Source organism: Pseudochaenichthys georgianus, chromosome 14 (genome assembly GCF_902827115.2).
Source record: "Pseudochaenichthys georgianus chromosome 14, fPseGeo1.2, whole genome shotgun sequence".
Taxonomy (NCBI): Eukaryota; Metazoa; Chordata; class Actinopteri; order Perciformes; family Channichthyidae; genus Pseudochaenichthys; species Pseudochaenichthys georgianus.
The window spans coordinates 10,652,497-10,675,022 of NC_047516.1; the positions used below are offsets into that span (position 1 = coordinate 10,652,497).

The 22,526-nt window shown below is 41.4% G+C and overlaps 1 protein-coding gene across 1 annotated transcript in view; it reads left to right on the plus strand.

Moving 5' to 3' along the window:
* The window catches only part of jade2 (jade family PHD finger 2), a 201,167-nt gene that overhangs the window by 37,513 nt on the left and 141,128 nt on the right, over nt 1-22,526 (plus strand). The window contains 1 exon segment of the mRNA XM_034099362.1: nt 21,475-21,632. Coding sequence (XP_033955253.1) covers nt 21,475-21,632 — 158 coding nt within the window.

Consider the following 22,526-nt stretch of genomic DNA (forward strand, 5'->3'; position numbering starts at 1 on the left):
TGTAATGACAACTTTGCTCTTTTCTAAAAACGATCCGTCTCTATTTGCGCCTTTGCGAGTCTTTCACTCCAGCTTTGACTTTTCTTAGAAGTGGTTTAGAGAGCTTTACTTGGGGGAAGGAGGACACAGTCAAACGCTACATTCAGTAACGCTGTTTTCATCTCAGATAAAATGAGGGCAGCTATTGAAGATTTGGAACCTTTTTGTAGACTAACAGGAAGTCGTTATGACTTACAGGACATATACAGACGCCACATATTTGTTCTTGTGGTTAATGGTTAGGGAAAACATTTGAGCACAAGAGTGTTTGTGCTTTCGTGCACGTAGATAACAAAAACCTAATTTAATTTTTTTTCCTGTAATGTAATATAGGTGGTATGAAACTGAGTCACCAGTCAGACTGTTTCTGAAGAAGGCCTCGACTTCATCCCTTCTGACAAAAGCAGAGCTCCCCCTTCTTCAGAGAAATCCCCCTGCTCTCACTCAGGGGATTGTGTGACACTTGTCAAAACACTGAAACATGGGCAGTGGACACACACATTTATTAGAGGATACAAAATGTCAAGACGGGAACATGAATTCACAAACTCTGCACACGCTGGGGGTTTCTTCAAGGATTGTGATATTGAAATGTTGTACCACACACTCGGAAAATGGGGTTGTATGTATTCAAATGACTTGCTTTCTGTTTTTCATTAATTTTTTCGGTTACTTTTTGTTTCTCTGAAGATCTGTCATTCTTTTAGACATGGAACACATACAGACACTTGCACTTTGGTCTGCACAACCACACTTAAATATCCATACGGTATGTCTCCAAATCTGGTGAAAAGCATATTTAATGAGCTTTAAATGTATCACGTATCAATGAGATAATTATCATAAATGGTGCAAAATGGGGCATGGGTGAATCATTTTGTGAGAGTTACTCTCACAAACACAAAATCGTTATGCAGTCTGCAAATTACTTTGCAAAACGCTTTGAAATGTAAAAACTGTTACCATTTAAAAGGGAGTGTAAGAACTCATATTCACAACCAGGAAGAGGGGTGGGTAGGTGTTAAGAGGCTAGCAAAGGCACCTAACTTCCTTTTTATAATCTATGTTTCTACAATTGAAATGGGCCTTCTCAGTTGCTGTCTTTTTACATTACATTACATGTCACTTGTTAGCTTTTATCCAAAGCGGGGTTTGAACCTGTGACCCCCTGATCCGAACACCTACACACAACCCACTGCGCCACACACCACTCCCTTCCGCTTTCCTAGATAATAATATAGCAGACATCATACTTGTTACTAGGCTTGTTGTTCTCCTGCATATTTTACTGGTGTGCTGAAAGGACAATGTCTTAATAAGGGTGTTTTCATAAAGTCCAATAGTGGTTTTGTTTATAACTGAAGAAAAAGCTTTAGAGGCTAATATGCTAAACAAAATATTACTTAAGCAGACTTTAGTGTTAGTGCCAATACCTTTAACAGGCTGTTGTGCAGTGCACCATGGGAGGAAGGAAGCGGTAATGATGGGGTTGCCAAAAAGTATGATTGCAGAGCAGGTGTGAAACTCTCTCCAAATTGCTATTGTTTTTATGTGCTCGGTGCATATTCACTGTACATTCAATCCAAGTGTGCATGCGGTTTGTTTAGCAAATGTACCCATAACAATCTGATAGTGTAATTTGTGGGGGGGTGGCTGCAGCAGTTGAGGAGGGGGGGGGGGGGGGGCGGGTGGCTGCAGCAGCAATAAACCAGAACAAAGATGATGAATTAAATTCAACTAGAAATGCATGTAGTATTATTGTTTAGTAGGTCATATATTTATCTGTATTGCTGATGTTCTTTACATTCAGCTTTGGCTAAGTCAAGTGTGGCTTTAATTGTCTGTGGCAGGGGCGTTTCCTTGACCTGGAAACATTAGGGGCTTAGCCCACAGTGGCGGCGCCAGAGATTTTCTTTTGGGGGTGCTGTGGGGTAGCTTGACATTTCATAGAGGGTGCTCAAACATGTAGGGTCTCCCATTAAGGTACCGGGCGCTACAGTGGGGGGTGGACCTAACCTCCTAGGGGGGTCCAGGGACATGCTCCCCCGGGAAGATTTTGTTAAAAGCATCAATCTGGTACACTTTGAGAGCAAAATGAAGAGATCTATGGATACATCTCTCAACACCCATATGAAACAGAACTGTAAACAGATTTACTTTTTCTTTATGGATATTTTACAAATCACTCTCCTTTTAAACTGTATTCTTGTTTTACTGTCATATAGTATTATTTCATAACTGTTTTTCATTTATTCTCTTATTTTTTTTGATGATCATATGAAGGTGTGCCTTGGAAAATAATCTTTTACATAATAATTGCATTCACTGAACACGGGAAATTACAATCCTGCCGTCCTCTCTATTGTCATGATGAGGTTCAGGTAAAGCACGGTTAATGTATTATATGCAGGGGTGCACATAACGTTTTTAGTGAGTTACTCAGATGAGTAGGCCTACCAGGAGACAGCGTTTGGTACTCACCCCACACAAAGCGTGGTCCTCCTCAATGTCTCCTTCACTGTCCTCTATTTACACTTCTTGCATGCTAGATGATGATGATGAAGATGATGAAAATGCACCTCCCTGTCTCTTTTTAAGCCTCCGTTTTGTTTTCTCCAAAACGTGTTGCCAACACTGTGAAGTCCTTGCATTTCCTGAGGCCAAGTTGAAGGATCAAATACTAAAAAATTATCACATGACTTGAAGTCATATCTGATTTCAGATGTGGTAAGTACACTTATTCAAGTACTGCACTTAAGTACAATTTTGAGATATTTGTACTTTACTTGACTTTGATCTACTTTGTAAAATTAGCTGCACCTTTACCAGCTTTGAGAACACTTTAATGATCAATCATTACAAAACATATCATATATATTATTCTGAAATTGACCAATCTGCACAATGACTACTTTTACTTTTGGTACTTTAACTATATTTTGATGATAATACTTTTCTAATTTTACTTTAGTAACATTTTGAATGCAGGACTTTTACTGTAACAGAGTAACTCTGGTACTTCTACTTTTACTCAAGTACAAGATCTGAGTACTTCTTCCACCTCTGTCTGATTTCAAACTCTTCCAATAACACCCCGAGTAAGTTTGCAACTGTGTGTTTCACTCCACTTTGGTGTAAATAAAGCTGCAGCAGCTTGACCACAGAGCGTGAACATTGGGATCAGCTGATTTTGCGCAGTTCTCCAGTGTGTGCGCGGGGCACAGAATGTGCACAGGGGAGTCTCCCACTGCAGCCAGTTGGCGGAGTGTTGGCACAATTCTGTTGTTCATACCGACGTTAACCCTGTCTGTGCACACGGTGAACAACTCTGTCGTCCAGTAAGCCTCTGCCTCCTGCAGCTTCACAGGTCCGTGGGTTATGTCCTGCGCGGCTCGGCCAGCACCAGTTCAATCAGTCATAGAAAGTCCAAAGATTTTTTGCAGGGACCGAAACGGCAATGTCTAGAAGTTTACTCCATTGAGTGTTGACAAGAAACACGTGTAGACAAAATATGTGTTTTGTTTTGATGTTTTGAGGTACGCAAAGGCGCGTAGTGACACAAGTGACGTTACGCAATTCAGATTTTCGCCGCGCTAAACCCCCGAATGCCCAGGCCAGGCCAAGCCACTTGTCTGTGGTGAGATTACGTTTTATTTAAATTTTTTAGAGAGGATGACACAAAGGAATCAGCCAGTTGTAACTAACTTGCAGAGATCAGAAATTATCTGTGTTAGTTAATTAGTAGCACATTATGGGGGTAAAACAAGCCTTGATAAAACATGGGGGCCTGTGTTGAATGTATCTCATTCAAAACAAAAGCCAAGTGATGGAAAACACAGCATGCTTGCTGAATATAAATACATTTCAATAATTTATCAATCGAATTAGGACTTCGGAAAATGTCCTCTGGGTATTGACAAACTCTGTCAACCATTCTCAGATCTTTTTTAAACACATTGCAAGTTAAACACATTGTTCTCAAACAGCTGTATACTCATCCAGATGTGCAGATGTTAGAGGTAAATGACTTAAAAAGTGCTAGACTTAATAGTGTAATGTGCCTTAGCCTTAAATACCTAATGTGTACTAATCCACTGGAGTACTGTTGGACTTTCACGTCTATTAATGGATAAGTAATCATGTGTAAAGAAAAGCGTGTGTGTGTGTGTGTGTGTATTGGTGTTACCAAACAGGCTAGCAGCTGCTGTAGCTCATTAGGGTCTGGTAGAAACAGCTGTGAAACTCCATGGCAACCAGATGCAAACAGCCACAGTAATGCACAGAGTTGGTGTTTCAGTTACTCTCTCACCCCTGTGCCAGGCTCAGTGAGTGGATGAAGGTGGAGAGGTTTGCATGCCGACACGCACACCAGGCAGCAGATGCACACACACACACACACACACACACACACACACACACACACACACACACACACACACACACACACACACACACACACACACACACACACACACACACACACACACACACACACACACACACACACACACACACACACACACACACACACACACACACGGCCAACATACTGTAGCCTGCAGCCGTTCTATTAAGCTGTCAGTATTGCTCCTGTTGCCCACCTAGCAGGTGCTGAAATAAAATCAAAAACAACAACCAAATCATGTTGTTTAAGAAGTAAGGCCTTTGAAAGATGCTCAGCTTGACAGTGTGTGATGGAAATAGTTGCAATAATGGATGTAAAGATTTGGAAGGATGCGGGAAAAGCACATCAGAGGACTGCATATTGTAACACCCGCTCTGCTATTTAAATCTAAAGAATGATAAATGAAGATGACCAGCAAGGCTTTAGAAAATAAATGAAGATGTAAACAGTGTAATGGATGAGGTAAAAAGCAAGTTTGACAAAGATAAAGGTCAAAGTAAAATAATTCAGCATAAAAAAGGAGTGCATCAGTAAGGATGAAGTGTGACCAGCAGATAAAGATGCTGCAAAACCCTCAAACTGATAAATGACTTGTACAAAAACAACTGTTATACAGTTTTTTTAAAATATCTATTTTTTGAATGAAGTGCACTTCAAAGTGGTTGTTCTGAAGTTGTACCTGTGCAGGCTTGGTACCCGAGCTGTTTGTGTCATCATTATCGCTTTCCTGTGCTTGGCGCCACACTAATAATTGATGCCTAGCTAAATCTGCATTACTTCTGCTGCCTTAAACACACACACGCACGCACGCACGCACACACTATCACAACATTTTCAAAGACAGTGGGTTAACAGGAAGTAGGGAAACTTTGTACAAATAAGTCTTTGATGAAAGTTTACAATGTTTTTTTTGTGGATATAATTAGTTTCACATTAAAACATTGGTTCTCACTTTTTGCTTTAATCATGTTTATGCCACAATGAGGATTGCAAGGCGCCAGTAGCTGACAAGAAGACAAAATAAACACTCCAGTTTTCAAACTCATGTTGTTGATAGCTTGACACGGCGAGGGTAACATTTTTCACTTTAAAACTGGCTGGTAAAAAAACAGGCAACTTTGAATGCTACCTTCTATACCAGGGGTCAGCAACCTTTACTATCAAAAGAGCCATTTTGGCCCCTCGCCCACGAAATAAAATGTATCTGGAGCCGCAAAACCTATTTTACCCTTACAATGAAGATAACAGTGTTTAACGTTTTATAGTTATACTATATATACAGAGGGATTGGAATTTATTCAAAAGCTTATTTCTAGTATGCATCTAGTTCTTTTTCGTTTTTATTCTTTTTCATTTCCAATTTTTTTGTCACCCACTGTAAAATAACTATAGTTTGATGCATTTATGAAATTATAAAACAACACAAAGAAAATTGTTGACATTGTATTGCTTTTTTTACCTTGTTATATCTATACCCTCAAGGTGGACGAGCTGTTTTGTGGTAATGTTGCAGTTTAATCCCAAAAAATCAGTAACAAAATATCTGGGTTTGATGTTTATCTCTCAGCATCAAAGAGAAGAGGCATGGTAGCATGAGTCCAGCAGCAAATTCATGTTTTGTCTCATTTATTTACTACATAATGATCATGCATGTTTTCTGGGTTTTATAGAGTAGTTATTGTAAGGGGACTGAATCACTAAGTGCAGTAGAAGCAGATGAGAATGATCGGTATACAAAAAGTGTACTGTCGTTGAAACTAATACGACTGAACAGTCTGAACATCACAGATTGAAGATATATTACTGCAATAGTATCTGACCGTGGATTTCTCCTTCTCTTGAAGGAACAAAATGATCTTTTGATAAGTGTTGCTTAAAATGACTCTGAACCTCATGGCTTAGAGTGGGCGCTAATATGAGAACAGCTGTGAAGGTCTGTGTTATTATAAGACTCCAATTCACATGTCATAGGGTTTATTTTGGCCTTGCCTGATGGGTGGAGCTTAGTATATCAGAGCCATTCAGCAAAGGCACACAAAACTATATAAAAACTAAATATAATATTCAGTTTTACTGAAACCTGGCACTCCGTGTAGGCCCTGTAGGGTAAAGCTTGTTTAGACTTTGGATCCTCTTTCTCTGGTCTGTTTGGTCTGATGTTTGTTTGTGAAAGCTGCACCTGCCGAGCTTCAGAGCAAACAGCTACTGGCTAACTTCTTTATTCCCCATTAGTACATTTGCTGACAGACTCCAGTGGCAGTGGAGGCAGACATGCAAAGCAGCATTAATCATGTACTTGTTTTGGTTGTTTTTGAGCCACACATCTTTAAAACTAGGTCACGTCTCCCCGCCCCCCCCCCCCCCCCCAGCATGCATGCCATTTTACCAGATAGTCTGCCTGAGCCCGCCATACGAAGATTGATATTTGCATCGGACTTTGTGGGGGGGAACTTGGCTTCTTGCTCCTGCCTCTCTTAAGCCTCCTTCACTCTCTCTTTGTCAGCGACCCAGTTTTTTTAACCTTTATTTATTTAGGTAAGATTTCCTGAGCTTGTTTTCTGTCTCTCACTCTTCCCCTCTTGCTTCATATTCATGATTTTACACACTTTCACACCTGGGAGCTGCAGAGTACAAGCCCAGCCTCCACTGAGCCCATCCATTCCAGGTTTCAGGGCAACAGGCCTTTTTCAAGCCAGCTGTTTTGTAAAAAGCCTACATTTTATATTGAATTTCTCTCCTGTTAAGCCTTTTATACCAACTTATTAATATGAGCAATATTTGGCTGAATATTCATGCTTTTTCATAATTAAGCATCGAAGTACAATTACAGCCTTTGACATGTGGCCATTAAGTAGCTCCAGTGAAGCAATTTGGAGGTTAAATGCCTTGCCCAAGGACAAATCCAGGAAGAAGAGCTTTCCCCTTACCAGACTCCGGTCCAAGCCGCCTTTGGCTTACAATCCAGCTTACTTTACCTCTAAGCCACTGCAGTTGAATATGAATATCTAAATGTGTGGACAAGCTGCATGGGTAATCATTTCTGCCTTTTTTTTTTTGTGAAGGATTCCTCTGTCTCAGACTCATTTCTTTGAATTCATGATTGTGAACATGAACGGAGGGCAGGGTTTAAGCTTGATAGAGGCCAAAAATCACATCTGTGCAAACGGCAGAGCACAGTCATTCAAATCCTTATTGAAGCAGGAACAAAGCTTAATTGCATGACCTTTGAGTGAAGCCTTGGCAATCAGCCTGCCCTTGGCGTGGAGGGGGGGGGGCGTCGCTCCACGCGTCACGCGTCATTCAGGCCATGGGCTGGTGATGAGGAGCCGGCATTCAGAGAAATCTCAAAAGGACTTGTTCACTGTCTCGTCTCACGCTAATGAGGGGCATAAATTGTAGGCAGAGTGCCTTTTCAGAGCTCTGCAGTACGAAGTTGGGCTAATAGCTACGGATGTGACATTTCAGATCTAAGACGTGAGAGGGGACTATAGAAAGAGCAGGAGGAAATCCTTTTCACACTGCTATCAAATCCTTTATGTGTTATGCGAGAAGCGTCAAGGCTGTTGGCGTGAGTGATTCACTTTAGAGAGATAATGTTTCTGCATAATAACTGTGACTTCACTGTTGCTTTTACGCCTCTTTCTCACTCGGGGCAGGTGTGTAGAGAGTTCACTGAAAGCTTTCTCCAGACCTGAGCCCTTTGCTCTGCATGGGGCCTGTTCTGCAGCTTTTATAAAGAGAAATCTGCCATCTGAAAACCGTCTGACTCCATTAAAGGTGATAAAGAGAGACAAAAAACTTGTATACTTGACTTCAGGGCTCAGCTGTGTAAATCACAGGTTTGCTTTGCGTGTGCTGCATTGTCAGATTTCTGATATACTGTATCTATAATCTTTCTTATCGACATTATTCTTTAGCAATTGCAAGTTCCAAGCTTTATAATAGAAACATTTATTGTCTTTTCAAACACCATTGTTCACAATTTCATTTAAAACATATTGTGGTTTCATCAAGTTGTTTTTCCTGGAAAGTAAATATTTTAACAGCAAATGTGGAAATGCAATATTTCAATATTGGGGGAGTAGCATGTTGTAAAAATATGTTATATTTATTATTTACCTTTATATTTTTACTTTATCTCCCTCCACCTCATGCACTGTTTAACTTAGTTTTGCAGACTTGATAAAGAGGGAAAACACTAAAGTGAAAACAATCTTTCTTTCTTTCTTTTCGCCTTACGTTACGTCCACACAGCAGCTTTTCAAAAATCTTGAAAATCTTGCAGCTGGGCGTGTCTGACAGCTTGGGGATTTTTTGCGAGCAATGCGACCAACAACCAATCACATGAATCTCCCGCCCCCGACATACAAAGCAAAAAACCCCGGGGATTTTATGCGAGCAATATATATATATATATAAACTTCCCAAACAGGCGAAAACCTACCAGTTTCACCCACTGTCTCTGCCACCTCCCTCCATGCCTGGTTCCTCCGGTTTGTATCCCGTTAATAGTTCTGGTCGTAAAGAACCGGGTGATTTGCTACCGTAATTTCTCGTTTGGAATATGAGGAAATGAACTGCGGTCTGGTTCTCCCTGCTTACACGCGGTTTGATTGGCTAGCGCTTCTACTGTCAGATTTGCATAAACGTGTTTGATTGGCTGGCGCTTCCAGCTCAGCTTCAAAAGTTGAACATTGCTCAACTTTGGAATCCTGGAAATCCTGGACATCCTGGAAATCTTCGCTTCGCTCCCCCACAATGCAGTTCGGCGACAAGCGAGGCAAAGTGACATCATCCCCATTCAAAGTCAATGGGCAGAGAAGCGTTGGAAGCGGTGGAAGTTGCTTCTGAAGCTGCTGTGTGGACGTACCGTTACTCTCTGTTCTTCATCTGTTCTCTCGCCTTGACCCCAAGTGTTCTGATTTCCCCTTGGATCTCATCCTGCTTCTCTCCTCTCTGTCCAGCTCGGTAAACGCAGAGATAAATAGGAGATCGGTGGCCATTTTTCAGCGGTCTATGTGCCCGTGATAGAGAACAAACTTGGGAAACATTAAGAAGACGGTTGAGAGCCGTGAATTGTTACAGTCAAATCGAGGATGCAGGGTCCTTTTTGTCTTTTGTGCACCAGTCAATCTTCAAATTGGATTTAAATCACATGTCAAATGTTCTTTAGAGCATCTTGAGCATGCTTCTCTTCCATGATCATGATGTTCCGTTAAATGTCTGTTTCCTTGTATCTTATCTTAAATATTTGTCCTTGTTGATGTTATCGTATTGTATCGGAACCGTATCAGTATCATATGTAATGAGGAGATTCAGAAGCCTCTTTAATGTCAGCAAATATTTTGTATTTGTTTGTTGATCATTGTCGAAATATTATTAATGTCATCCTTAAATACAAAAATAGCCTCTGGTGGATGGAGAAACCTTTTAAACATATGGATTTCAGCTTAGTTACATGGATTTGTATTTATATTGTTTTGTTATCTATGTATTGGGATTGGGTAAAGCCAGAGCTTTGGAAAAGTGTGCAAGTAAAAGCTTGGTGTCAATTTAAGTTGCTGTTCTGAAATCATTTTATTTTGTTCATCCTTTTGCATGAGAGAGTTCAATTTTCCCTTCAGCTCCATTAATACAATGCATGCGAGGCACATCACACTGGACGTGTTGTGCATCTTTTTATTCTTAAATAAAGGCCATAATTGGTTAAATTCATAACATAGTGTTTGTATGCAGATACCAGATTCCTGTCTTGGTGCATGTTAGTGTTTTATAATCTGCTGAAATCACTGAGTCACTGCTCTGTTCTCTCTGTCACTCTCTCATCAACCCCTTTCCCTCCTTCTCTGTCCTTTTCTCACTCTTAATCACCCACTCAAAACACACACACACACACACACACACACACACACACACACACACACACACACACACACACACACACACACACACACACACACACACACACACACACCCCGTTCTCCTTGAGTCCTGTGGACTTTCCAAGCAGCCAATCATTAGAGCCCATCCCTCTGCTGTGATGTGGCTGCTAAAATTAGCCTCCTCTCTCTGTGAGTCGACATCTGCCATGACGCACAGTGGAGAGCCAGGTAGCCATGATGCCCAGAGAAAGAAAAATACTTCTCCTTATTCCTTTCTTTACCTTACACCTCCTCCCTTCCCCTTTTCCTTTCTTTTTCCCTTTGCTTTTCTGTCTTTTCTGCTTTCTTTCTTATTGTGCTTCTTCTTTTGTGCCTTTAGCAGGTCTATTTTATTGTCCTCTTCAGTCTGTTAAGTCAAATATTAACCCATTTAAGGTATGAGGTCTGACTGCTGCTGGTTCTGGTTCTGCTTTTGTGATTTCTTTTGACATCACAAAGTGACTATTATTTTGCCAGTATATGTCACAATGCCAGAAGGTGAATGTATTCTTTCATAGTTCAGTCATTTCAGTCGTTGCTTCAAGCTCTTGTCCTTTAAAGTCAAAATCCTTTCTGTAGTGTTTGCATAAAATATGTAATTCAACTCTATGATGAATGTACTTTCTTATAGTGGTTATTGAAACCTTTAATAGACATGAATCATTCTATTTAGGTGAATGTATTCAATGTACAAAAGCTAGCTTACAGTTTAGGTTCTTAAAATCTAAAAACATGAACCCATAACTGTGCATTGATTCTGCAAACGGACCCGGTGATTAAAGGTAAAAACACTGAATAAAGTAGTTTCATGTGTTTCTCCAGGGCAGTTCGGCGCTGCTAACCGAGCTAGCTCAGCTTGTTGCTCTGATAAATCCTTCATCCGGTTAAATATAGTTAAAAAAATACCAATTGTATAGCATTAAAGTTCAAGAAAGGATGGTTTGCGGGGAAAAAAAACAGTCTTTTCTTCAATTCCTGTATGTTTTCATATCGCAATATATATCGCAGGGGGGAAAAAATCGCAATGTCAGTTTTTTCCAATATCGTGCAGCCCTAGTTGCATGATTTTAATTGATTGTCATTACTTGCACCAATGCAGTGATAAAGCAATATTAAGTAAGCAACATGAGAAAAGTCACTTCTTTATAGTACATTCGGTTTGTTAAGCTGGACTCATGCTGCCCTTATTGCTGACTTGCACCTTATGGGGTGCTTATATTTGTCGCACCACTATTGCACCCATTATCACAGCAGAGGAAGCCTTTCTACAGTTTAGCAGTCTAATAATAACAGCAGGATAAAAAGCGAAGGACAGAGCAACCTCTCCCTCTCTTTCTATCTGTGCTCTCTTCCTTTTCAATGTCACACAAAAACAATGCTGCTTGTTTCTCTTTCAAGATAACCAGCGAGCCCAACAGAAGTGTGTTATATCATTGGGCCTTTAAAAGCTCTTTGTCTCTGTGCTTCAAGGAAACTGGCTCAGCATCAACTTAAAAACAAAGTTTATTTGTGCTGGATGTGCGCCTGTGTTACTGTGTGCACTGACTGTAATGTATTAGTTTGTGTTTTTGGGGTAAAACGTTGACTTTCTATACGTCCCATTTCTATAATCTCATTTTGGGATCACTAAAGTTAATCTACCTGTGTGTGTCTTTGTTTATGTGTTTGTTTATTTCCCTGTGTGTGTGTTCAGTTGCGTCACTACTGTATGTATGTGTATTAGTGTCTGTGTGTGTTCCTCTATCTGCCCAGAAGACTGTGTTTCCTAGTTTGAAATGTCAAACAGTTTCAACAGTCATTTCTAGGGTTTCTGTTTGGCTCATGTTAAAGCCGAGTGGTAATCTATCAGCGTCCGCAGATGCTCAGAGATTACACTCAGTCCCATGTATAACACAGAGAAACATACTTCCTCATACAGCAAACAAACGGGCTGATTCAGAGCTTGCAGAAGCTTAAAGTTTGCAGGAGAAAGTGAGCGTGTGTTCCTGGAAGAATCAAGATTCAAATAGCCTCGCATTGAGATAAAACATGGGGCGACTGACGGACGTAACGGCAGCACTTTAAGTACACATATCAGTAGTCGTTGTCACAGTATATTAGCTGTAGCCATACATACTCGTTAACCTAGTAGTTGTAGTACAAATAGTAGTTGTAAAGGTTATAGACAGGAATTCCTAAACACTAGCTCTCTTATAAATGGCCGGTTTTTGTCTCATGTCATCAGTCCAGATCTAGATTGGACTTAATGAGAGTGCAGCATACACACAGCCCATAACTCAACATAGCATACTGACCTACTGACTGACTAGCCAGAGGAATGTGTGTGTGTGTGTGTGTGTGTGTGTGTGTGTGTGTGTGTGTGTGTGTGTGTGTGTGTGTGTGTGTGTGTGTGTGTGTGTGTGTGTGTGTGTGTGTGTGTGTGTGTGTGTGTGTGTGTGTGTGTGTGTGTGTGTGTGTGTGTGTGTGTGTGTGTGTGTGTGTGTGTGTGTGTGTGTGTGTGTGTGTGTGTGTGTGTGTGTGTGTGTGTGTGTGTGTGTGCGCCTCTGTGATTCACTACTACTTGTGTTTGTTTGATCATGTTCTGCTTGTATGGTGCGTGTATGCAACAGTTTCCGTGTGTTTTCTTCTCTTACAGTAATGTTAAACTAGGCTTTCTAGTATCTGAGCAGCTGAATCTTTTCCGTTCCTGCGAGGGCTCATACATCACTCTGCACTGCATGATTGGAATACTTGTGATGCAAAACAAAACTGATGACGTAGACAAAAAAATCTAGACTTGTGTTATTGAAATGCAATTGAGTGCCATGTTTTCAGTTTGACAGCCTGTCACATTTACGATGCCCCAAACGGAACGATCCAGAAATGTGCGGCAGATGCAGACGATGTCTCTGCTGTTTAGATAATTGTAGAAACCGTTATTAAGCAGACCTCACAGCAGCATTTTCTAGCAGATAATAATGTGTTTTCACCTTGTTGCTGCAGAGAACAAAAATAAATCGTGTAAACAAAGCAGATGAGCAATGCACTGAAATGGCCACAAGCAGCTGAATACAATGGATGAAATATGAATTTATTCCACGCTGAAGGGGGTTTTCTTTCTTATCTGTTGGAAATGTTATTCCCCCTGCTGCAGGAGTTGAGCATCCACTCAATACTTTCATTTGCAAATTATGATTTATCAAATTTGGGAAGCTGAGTTGAAATGGCAAAATCAAATTACATGTTCCTCAGAACAGAGTTATTACAGTTGATCGATGTGGAAAATCTTTCAGGCAAATAAATAAATCATGTGATAAATGGAGAAAGGAATGCACTTTTTGAGTAATTGCGGACAGAGTTTCAAAGGCTGTTCCAGACTCATTACACAACAGTCTCTGTCCTCCACAAACAGCCAGAAAAGACATTTGAACTGTCACTCCCGAACATGAGTCTTCATTTGTCTCCTGCTGAAACAAAGCCAAATGCATTTCTTTATTTTTGCCTTGCATGAAATATCACTGACATTAAAGGACTCTGTAGATAGAAGACAAACAGGTTACTCAAATCTAATCGCTCTTAAAAGGACTCGATGCGTTTTCCCTCCGAGAGAAATGCTCATCATTTCTATTTGACCTTTTACTTAATACACATTTTAGTTTGAGAACAGTGATTGTTCATCTGCCCCTCTACCTTCAGTTTCAGTTACATTTTTTACAAACAATGGACGATAAAGTTGTGTGATTTTTTGTTGGTTGGTGGAAGGTCTACACAGTATTCAGACCATATTATTTGACGCTTTATTCTATAGTAAATTTCATTATCTGGCACATTGATTTACATATTTTTGGCACATAATTTAGCACATTATTTTGCAGGTGTATTTTTGACGATTACCTGATAACAATAGTGATATTTGGATTTTGGATTTGGGATTTATTTGTTTTCTGGAAAGTCCACCAGAATTTATTGCTTAATAAATAATACATTTTAAGCGGAATTAAACGGCATTTTTGAGCACGCGTTTTGGAAATGTGTGTCGTACAACGCCCCCTGAATTCATGTGGCTTCAGAAAGTTTAAAACCCAGGATTAGCCACTTCATTGCCATTTACTACATGTTGATCAGGAGGTTAAGGATCCTGGAGTGGTTCAGAAGATGTGGGGAAACCAGAACCAACGCACTGGATCTATCTAATCTGTTTATATAACACTTCTCTTCCATCTGTCTGCCTGTCACCCATCACTGCATAACGGTCACAAAAAGAGTTAGAGGATGAAAAGGGCGGGTGTTGGATGAGAGGAAGAGCAGGATGGAAATGTGCTGCAGAGAAAGAGAAACAAGGACATAAAACTGCAGGAGCTTGTAATAGTTTCCTACACATTAATTAGCTCCAGTCAATCCTGTACCGACACACGGCCATAAAACTGATTTACTGAGATCCCCTCCTCTTTTTTTGCTTCTCACATCTTATTCTCTTTCTCATTCTTTCCTCTCCTCCCGTTTCATCTCTTTTACTTTTCCTTCGACTTTTCATCCATCCTTTTTTCTGTTCTCTCCCCTTTTCTCTTCCTTTTCCTAATTTTCTCTAGCCTCTTCCTTCACCTCTCTTCTTCTCCCTCTGCCTCTCAAAACTAATTCTAACACGTTTCCTCCTCTCTTCCTCGTTCCTCTCCTTTCATCTCCTTCTCGTTTTTCTTACTTTTCTCCTTTCATCCCTTCTCCTCGAAATTGCATTATTATGTTGTCCTGACTTGCAGACAGTAGAGAGCCAACAGCAGAAGCAATGATGCTGCTTTTACATATGGTCTATTCATATAGTGCTCTGTCACACACACACACACACACACACACACACACACACACACACACACACACACACACACACACACACACACACACACACACACACACACACACACACACACACACACACACACACACACACACACACACACACACACACACACACACACACACACACACACACACACACACACACACACCAGTTTCCTCCTCGTCCGTCCTTTCATCTCTCTTTCCTCTCAAATGAATATCACTCCTTTCTCTCGTTCCTCACATCCTTAGTGATTTGTCTTCTCTGTTTCCTTTCTCCTCATCTTGTCCTCCCTCTTCCCTCTTCACTTGGTTGAACATCATTCTCCTCTTCCTCCTCTCATTTCTTTCCAGCAGTCCAGTCTGAAAGTGAGAGTAAAGGAAATAATTCAGCTCCCTCTCTGTTGACACACATTCTCTTAATGCCTTTCTGTTATATCTATGGCTGCCTTACTGTTAAACTCTCAAGCAAATAGCATGCAGACTCTTGAAGTGTTACAAAACGTAATTGGTATCCGCAATCGGCAAATCTGCTAATAAGATTACATTTACTGATTGCAGTTCATCTGTTGTTTCACATCAATTTCATCCCGGCCAAATATTGTTTTTCATTTTTTGCGTTAACAAACGATCGAAGCTAGCATACCCAGCTAATGATTAGGATAATCCTTATGACTTCAGTGTTTCCCCTAGGATGGAGTTGTAGCAACGGTGCTAAGGCACGTGGGCCCAGCATAATGTGAGCGCGGAGCGCGTGGAATTTTTTTATTGTGTGCATGTGTGAAGTGCGCCCCGCCAATTTGTTTCTATGTGTCTGCCAGCACAAGAAAGGCTCTTGAGGCCTAGTACCAGGGCCGGTTCTAGACAATTTGCTGCCCTAGGCGAGATTTTATATGTAAAGAATAAATGAACAATCTCTACAAAAGACAAATACACTACAAAAACAGAAACGTATTGACATAGGTAATATACGTAAAAATGGCTTCAAATGTATTCAGTATTGTATGAGCATGTTTGAATTGGGGGGTGGACGCAGGGTCGGCATCATGGGGGGTCATTCGCGGGCCATGCCCCCCCAAATGAGTCACTGTGCCCCCCCAACGCAGGGTGGGCAAGCCTTATTGCCACTTTGCCGTTTTTTGTTTTTTTAATCATATAAGTTAAAACGTTTCCACTAAAAGTTTTTTGTGTGAAATACATCAGAAATAAAGAATGCAAATATGAAACACAGCCTGAGGTGTGCTCACTGCTGCTCTCTGATTGGTGTGTTGCTTGACCAATGACCCCCGACCTTTGTTTTGTTATCATTACGTGGCTGTGTGTTTAGCATAGGTGTTTAGATGAAAGCCCAGTGGCGATCTGCCCATCTGTTATACTGATTATACAGTAAAGCCATCGAAAATAAGTACATGGGTCTCTGTGTTTCATTCAAGCTCGGCTCTCTGTGTGTGTGTGTGGCACGAGCGCATTTTGTCAGTGCGCGAGCGGTAACGTGGAATGTTGTGGTTAGCATCTGGTTAGCTAGCTATGCTAACGGTATAAAGAGCTGTTTCTACACCAAGGTGGAGGAGAGTCCTCTCCTGTCAGACTGAGAGGATCGTATTACCTCAGCCAGAGGTAAGGACTCTCTCAGTGTTTAGATAGTTCACTTTAGTGTAGGTTCTCAGTATTTGCGAGGAATACCTTTATATGATCATGATAGTTATTAAAAAAATAAGAGAATAAAGGAAAAACGGGTATGAAATACTATAGGACAGTAACACAAGAATACAGTTTAAAAGGGGAGTGATTTGTAAAATATCCATAAAGAAAAAGTAAATCTGTGTACAGTTCTGTTTCATATGGATGTTGAGAGATGTATCCATAGATCTCTTCATTTTGCTCTCAAAGTGCATCAGATTGATGCTTTTAACTTCAATATTTAAAAAAAAAATCTTCCCAGGGGAGCATGCCCCCGGACCCTCCTAGAGGAGGTTAGGTCCACCCCCCCACCTAAAACATGTTCACATGGATAGGATACTAAATACATTTGCACACTTTTTTATATGGTGGCCTATATCCATATGTTTCTGTTTTGGTGGTCGTGCCACAACCGTGCATGTATGCACAAGTCATAGGTGCGCTATAAAATAGCACTACACCCCTGCAATGTGTGTGAAAGACAAGAGACTTTACAGCATGTTTTTTTAAATTGAAGTTGCGTTGGTGTTTGTGTGTTGGTTGTTGACGGCAGTGTGTGCCCCCCCTTGGTAAATGATTTCCCCCCATTTGATTTGTTCTAGAGCCGACCCTGGGTGGACGTCACATCCTCTAGGGGGGTCCGGGGGTATGCCAGGTTTGCCTGGTTTGAACATTTTAAAGTAAAATGCTTCAATCTGGTGCACTTTGAGCACACAATTACTAGAGACCTGATCTAGGGGATACAACCCTAAAACACCCATATGAAAAAGATCGGTTTACATTTTAATAATCAAATAAGGGGACATAACCAATAACCTAATAATCTAAACACTGAGAGAGTCCTTTACCTCACTGAGCCTCTCAGTCTGACAGGAGAGCTCTCCTCCATCCTGGTTGTAGAAACATCTACTTCTTATATCCGTTAGCGCAGCTAGCACCGGTGCCGGTACCCGTGCGCCCTCTTTCTCTCTCCCTCGTTCGCTCTCTCGCTCCCACGTTCGCTCTCTCGCTCCCACGTTCGCTCTCTCGCTCCCACGTTCGCACTTTGGCTGTGAGCTGCGGGCGACTGATAAGCCAACATACCCCAATGGGTAGGGCAAATGAAAAGTGCAACCGGGGTGAAAAGGGTGTTACATTTACTTAATTATGAATGTTGTTACATCAAGGCCGAAAATTAGGATGAGCGCCAACGGTCCAAAAAGTTTTTTCCCCTCCCAGAGCTACCAGTGCAGCGCCCCCCAGATCTGGCGCCCTAGTCGCCTATGCCAAAAATCGGCCCTGCCTAGTACATACAGTGGCAATGTCTCAAGATTTAGCAAAAAATACATCTTTATTGAACATACAGTAACACAAATACTACAAATCCACATAACAAACAATCACCTGGCTGGCGCCCCCTAGCAGCTGCGCCGCCACTATTTGTATATAGGGGAAACACTGGACTTTGGTAATCTTTTTAATTTTTTCACAAGTGCCAAGTTGCCAACACAAGGTAGACCTTTTTCTAGTTTTGAGGGAAATGTCTCAACCGCTATTGGATGCATAAACATGAAATTTGGTACAGTTTATTTAGGTCTATATCAGTATAAATAACTTGCCACCATCAAGTCAAATGTAAAATCTTTCTTATTTTGTAATGGTAACGAATGACATTACCATTACCATTTAGTGTTCTTCTTAGTTTTGTACAACAAACATTTGACCCTAACATACTCAAATATTCTTTAAAACCTTTAATAATGCATAGAGAAATGTGTCATTCAGCAAAAAACATTTCTAGAGAACAATGCTGAATTTCTCACATTAGGTTTAGAAAAATTCAATTAACCTTCCTTCTTGCTTACTTGTTGGTGGATTTTTCTTCATAACGGCTCCTTTAATTCCGCCCCCTCACCGCGCCCCCTCTTTCCTATTCTCTCTTATTACCGTGTTTTTCTTCTTAGAAATCCCTTTGACTATTTTTCTTCTTTGTGTAAGTTAGGTCAGGGAGCGAGGGAGAGAATATGGAGAGGTTAATGGAGAGACAGGGAGGGAGCGAGGGAGTCGGATGGCGGAGAAGAGCATAAAGCAGGGATAAGGAGGCTTAAGATTTAATGATACAATGTAAAGTGAAGTCATACGGTTGATTTGGCACCATTGTGTGTGTTGCTTGTTTTCCTCTCTGTGTGTGTTGCTAGTTTTTGTGTGTATTTGTGTGTGTGCTGTGTGTGTTCTTGGCAGATGTCCTTGACTATATGACTGATAATATCATTGCTTTAGGTCCCAGTTAGAGCAGACAGAGACTGTGTGTGTGTGTGTGTGTGTGTGTGTGTGTGTGTGTGTGTGTGTGTGTGTGTGTGTGTGTGTGTGTGTGTGTGTGTGTGTGTGTGTGTGTGTGTGTGTGTGTGTGTGTGTGTGTGTGTGTGTGTGTGTGTGTGTGTGTGTGTGTGTGTGTGTGTGTGTGTGTGTGTGTGTGTGTGTGTGTGTGTGTGTGTGTGTGTGTGTGTGTGTGTGTGTGTGTGTTAGATGTCTCTCTGTGTGTGTGTGATAGAAGTGTGTAGGCTCACATTATGTGTGAGAATGATTGTGTCTGCTTGAATACACACACTCCCTCAGGTCATCAAAACGCTGCCTCACACACAAACCCATCTTGTTTGTTTCGATCCAATCCTCCTACATACTCAATTTGCTATCATTATAAACAGTGTATACAGTATTTGAACCTGTATAGGTCTCCAGATTAACATCAACAATTTGTTTAATGGTGCCCGTGACCACAGCACTTCAGCTTATCCACTTGCTACTTCCTCCTTCCTTTTCCTCTTCATCGCTCCACTTCCTCTGGCAGTAGGTTGTTGGTCTCATTTGTCTCTGGAGTCTCCTCACTTGCGTCTTTTCCTCACATCCTAGTCCCCTTCATATAAGATGTGAAGAAAAGATGATATTGAAAGATATGTGAGGATAGAGGTTACACTTTTGCAATAAAATGAGACCTAATCCTAACCCTTCAGCATCATCTAAAGCCTTGAGCCGATGACAGACAAATCCCCCAAAAGAAAACGGATACATTTGCATAAAGGTCAGGAACACCGCAGATGAAAACCACTCAATCGAACCGAGGCAATGACTTATTATTACCTAAGCAAGTCGTAGATATGGATCTAGTCAACACCGCACAATGAGGGGATTAAGGCTTTTCCAGATGAATGCTACTCAGAGCTTTTCCACATCTGTTCCATTTATTCGTCACCTCCAATGTTTCACCGACGCTTAGTGTCAAGCAGCAATTCAGGCAGAATACAAAAATGCATCATTCTGAGGTTATAGTGGATTCATGTTTAACATGAACTATGGAATAATGCAGGATCAAGTTTGATTTTTGTCAGTAACCCCTTATAAAGTGGCTGGTGGTGATTGGTCAATATGTTTAACAATTGTTTTTGTTTGGCCTATAAAATGTCTCAAATCGGGGGTCTAAAATCTTGTTTTGTCCACAACTAATATATTGAGTTTACTGTTGAAGTGAATTAAAGAAACCAGAAAATATTAATATTTTAAAGGTCCCATGTCATGCTTTTCTGGTTATTACCCGTCTCCTTGTGTGTTATGTAGCCTTTTCTGCATGTAAACGGTCTGCAGAGTCACAAAGCCTCAAAGTAAACACAAAAAAGACCTGTCTATGCTGCCCCAGAACGCCTCGTTGGAGATTTCCCTTTTTCATCCTGGGTAAAGTGACGTATTGGGTATAGTTACGTTACGTGCACGGAGCCGTTACGTTTGGACCAATCCGTGGACTTCCTCACACACACACACACACACACACACACACACACACACACACACACACACACACACTCAATCTTTTCTCAGCTGCCGCTCCGCGGATTTCTCAGACGGCTTGACGCGGGGGGCTGCGGGTGTGTGTGCACACTCACAGACTCACAGCCAGGCTGCGGGTGGGTGGGTGTGTGTGTGTGTGTGTGTGTGTGTGCTCGGGCTGGGTTCTGGCTGGGTCTCGCTGTGTCTCGCTGTCTCGCAGACCCCACGCAGCAGCCAGGAAACAACACCAGTAATCCAGCTCACACTGTCCGCTCCTCGCAGCAGTGAGCCCCGCAATGTCCCGCTAACACGGCACCCAGACCCCACGCAGCACTCACATCTGTTTGTCATTTCTGGTGTCATTTTCTAGTTGCTAACAAACGCCATTGTAACACATAAACACACATCAGAGCACAGTGGGCTCATAGGGAGGGGGGGGGGGGGGCAGGAGCTCCAACAAGCTCCAACAAGCCGTTTAGGACAGAAAGTGAATACACATAGCTATACAGAGATGCTGTGTGAGAAAGCAATGTGAGTTTGGAACATTGAACAATGTAAATCTATAGTAGACCTCAACAATGGAATTATGATCAAATGTTGACTTCTTAAAAGATTAGGCAAACTGATTCATCAATTTTCATATAGTTGTGGATTAATTACATATTTGACAACACAATTTTCAAAGAATTAATCTTTGCAGCTATTCTCTGAAAACCCAAGCAGGCGTGTTACTATATACAGGACATCTTCACTCGTTTTGACCATTTAACCAAACTTTTCTATCTTCCCCTCTCCTCTCATGTTTTTTTCTGTATGCAGGTATTTCGTACCGACTTCATCACGGCCATGAAGGTGCCGGACTCGGCCCAGCTCGGCCCGGGTGATTTCTACGTGCTCTCGGACCCGTGGAGACAGGAGTGGGAGAAGGGGGTGCAGGTCCCTGCCAGCCTGGAGGCCATCCCAGAGCCTGTTGTCAGGTAGGACACACAAACAACCATGAAGTAAATGAGGACAAAAGGTTGTGATTGTTTTTATTAGTGGTTCACTATTAGCTCAACCTCTGGCTGCAGAGACATGATGTCAACATGTGAACACACTGGCAGGGTTCCCACGGTTACAGAGTTCCTCCTGAAGGGTTATGAGATTTGAACTTGTTGTTTGCCATGACTAATAGTTGTTTTGGAACATTTCCAAATTGTCAATGAACTTGTGGGAACTTATGAAATTTGAGATTCTAGTTGATACAACCGTGCACATTTAATTTGCTCAAGTGATCTTAAAGAATGTGACAAAATGAGTGTGCTGAATGGTTTTGTATTTTTTTCAAGAAATACAGCTGTTGTATCCCCATCAACAATATTTTAATAATTTCACAAAGTGTGCCATTGAATTGTAACAACTTGTGGGAACTCTTTACATAAGGAACAGCTTATAATTACACTTATTTGCATTACACAGCATATTTGTTTATGGACTACATGGACATAAACACAACTTCACACAAAAGTCAACAGGGACTCAAACTGAGATCTTCTGCTTTTGAGTCTCTTATGTGTACACAAACACACACTGTAGTGAGCAGGTTTTGATGCAACTGCAGGGAATGAAACACACACACACACACACACACACACACACACACACACACACACACACACACACACACACACACACACACACACACACACACACACACACACACACACACACACACACACACACACACACACACACACACACACACACACACACACACACACACACACAGAAGCAAGCTGGTGGGCAGATGTGTGCAGACATGCACTTCGACCCACTTATATTCCCTCACACTGTAGATTAGTCTGGGCACGCTCTCTCTCTCTTGCCCGGCC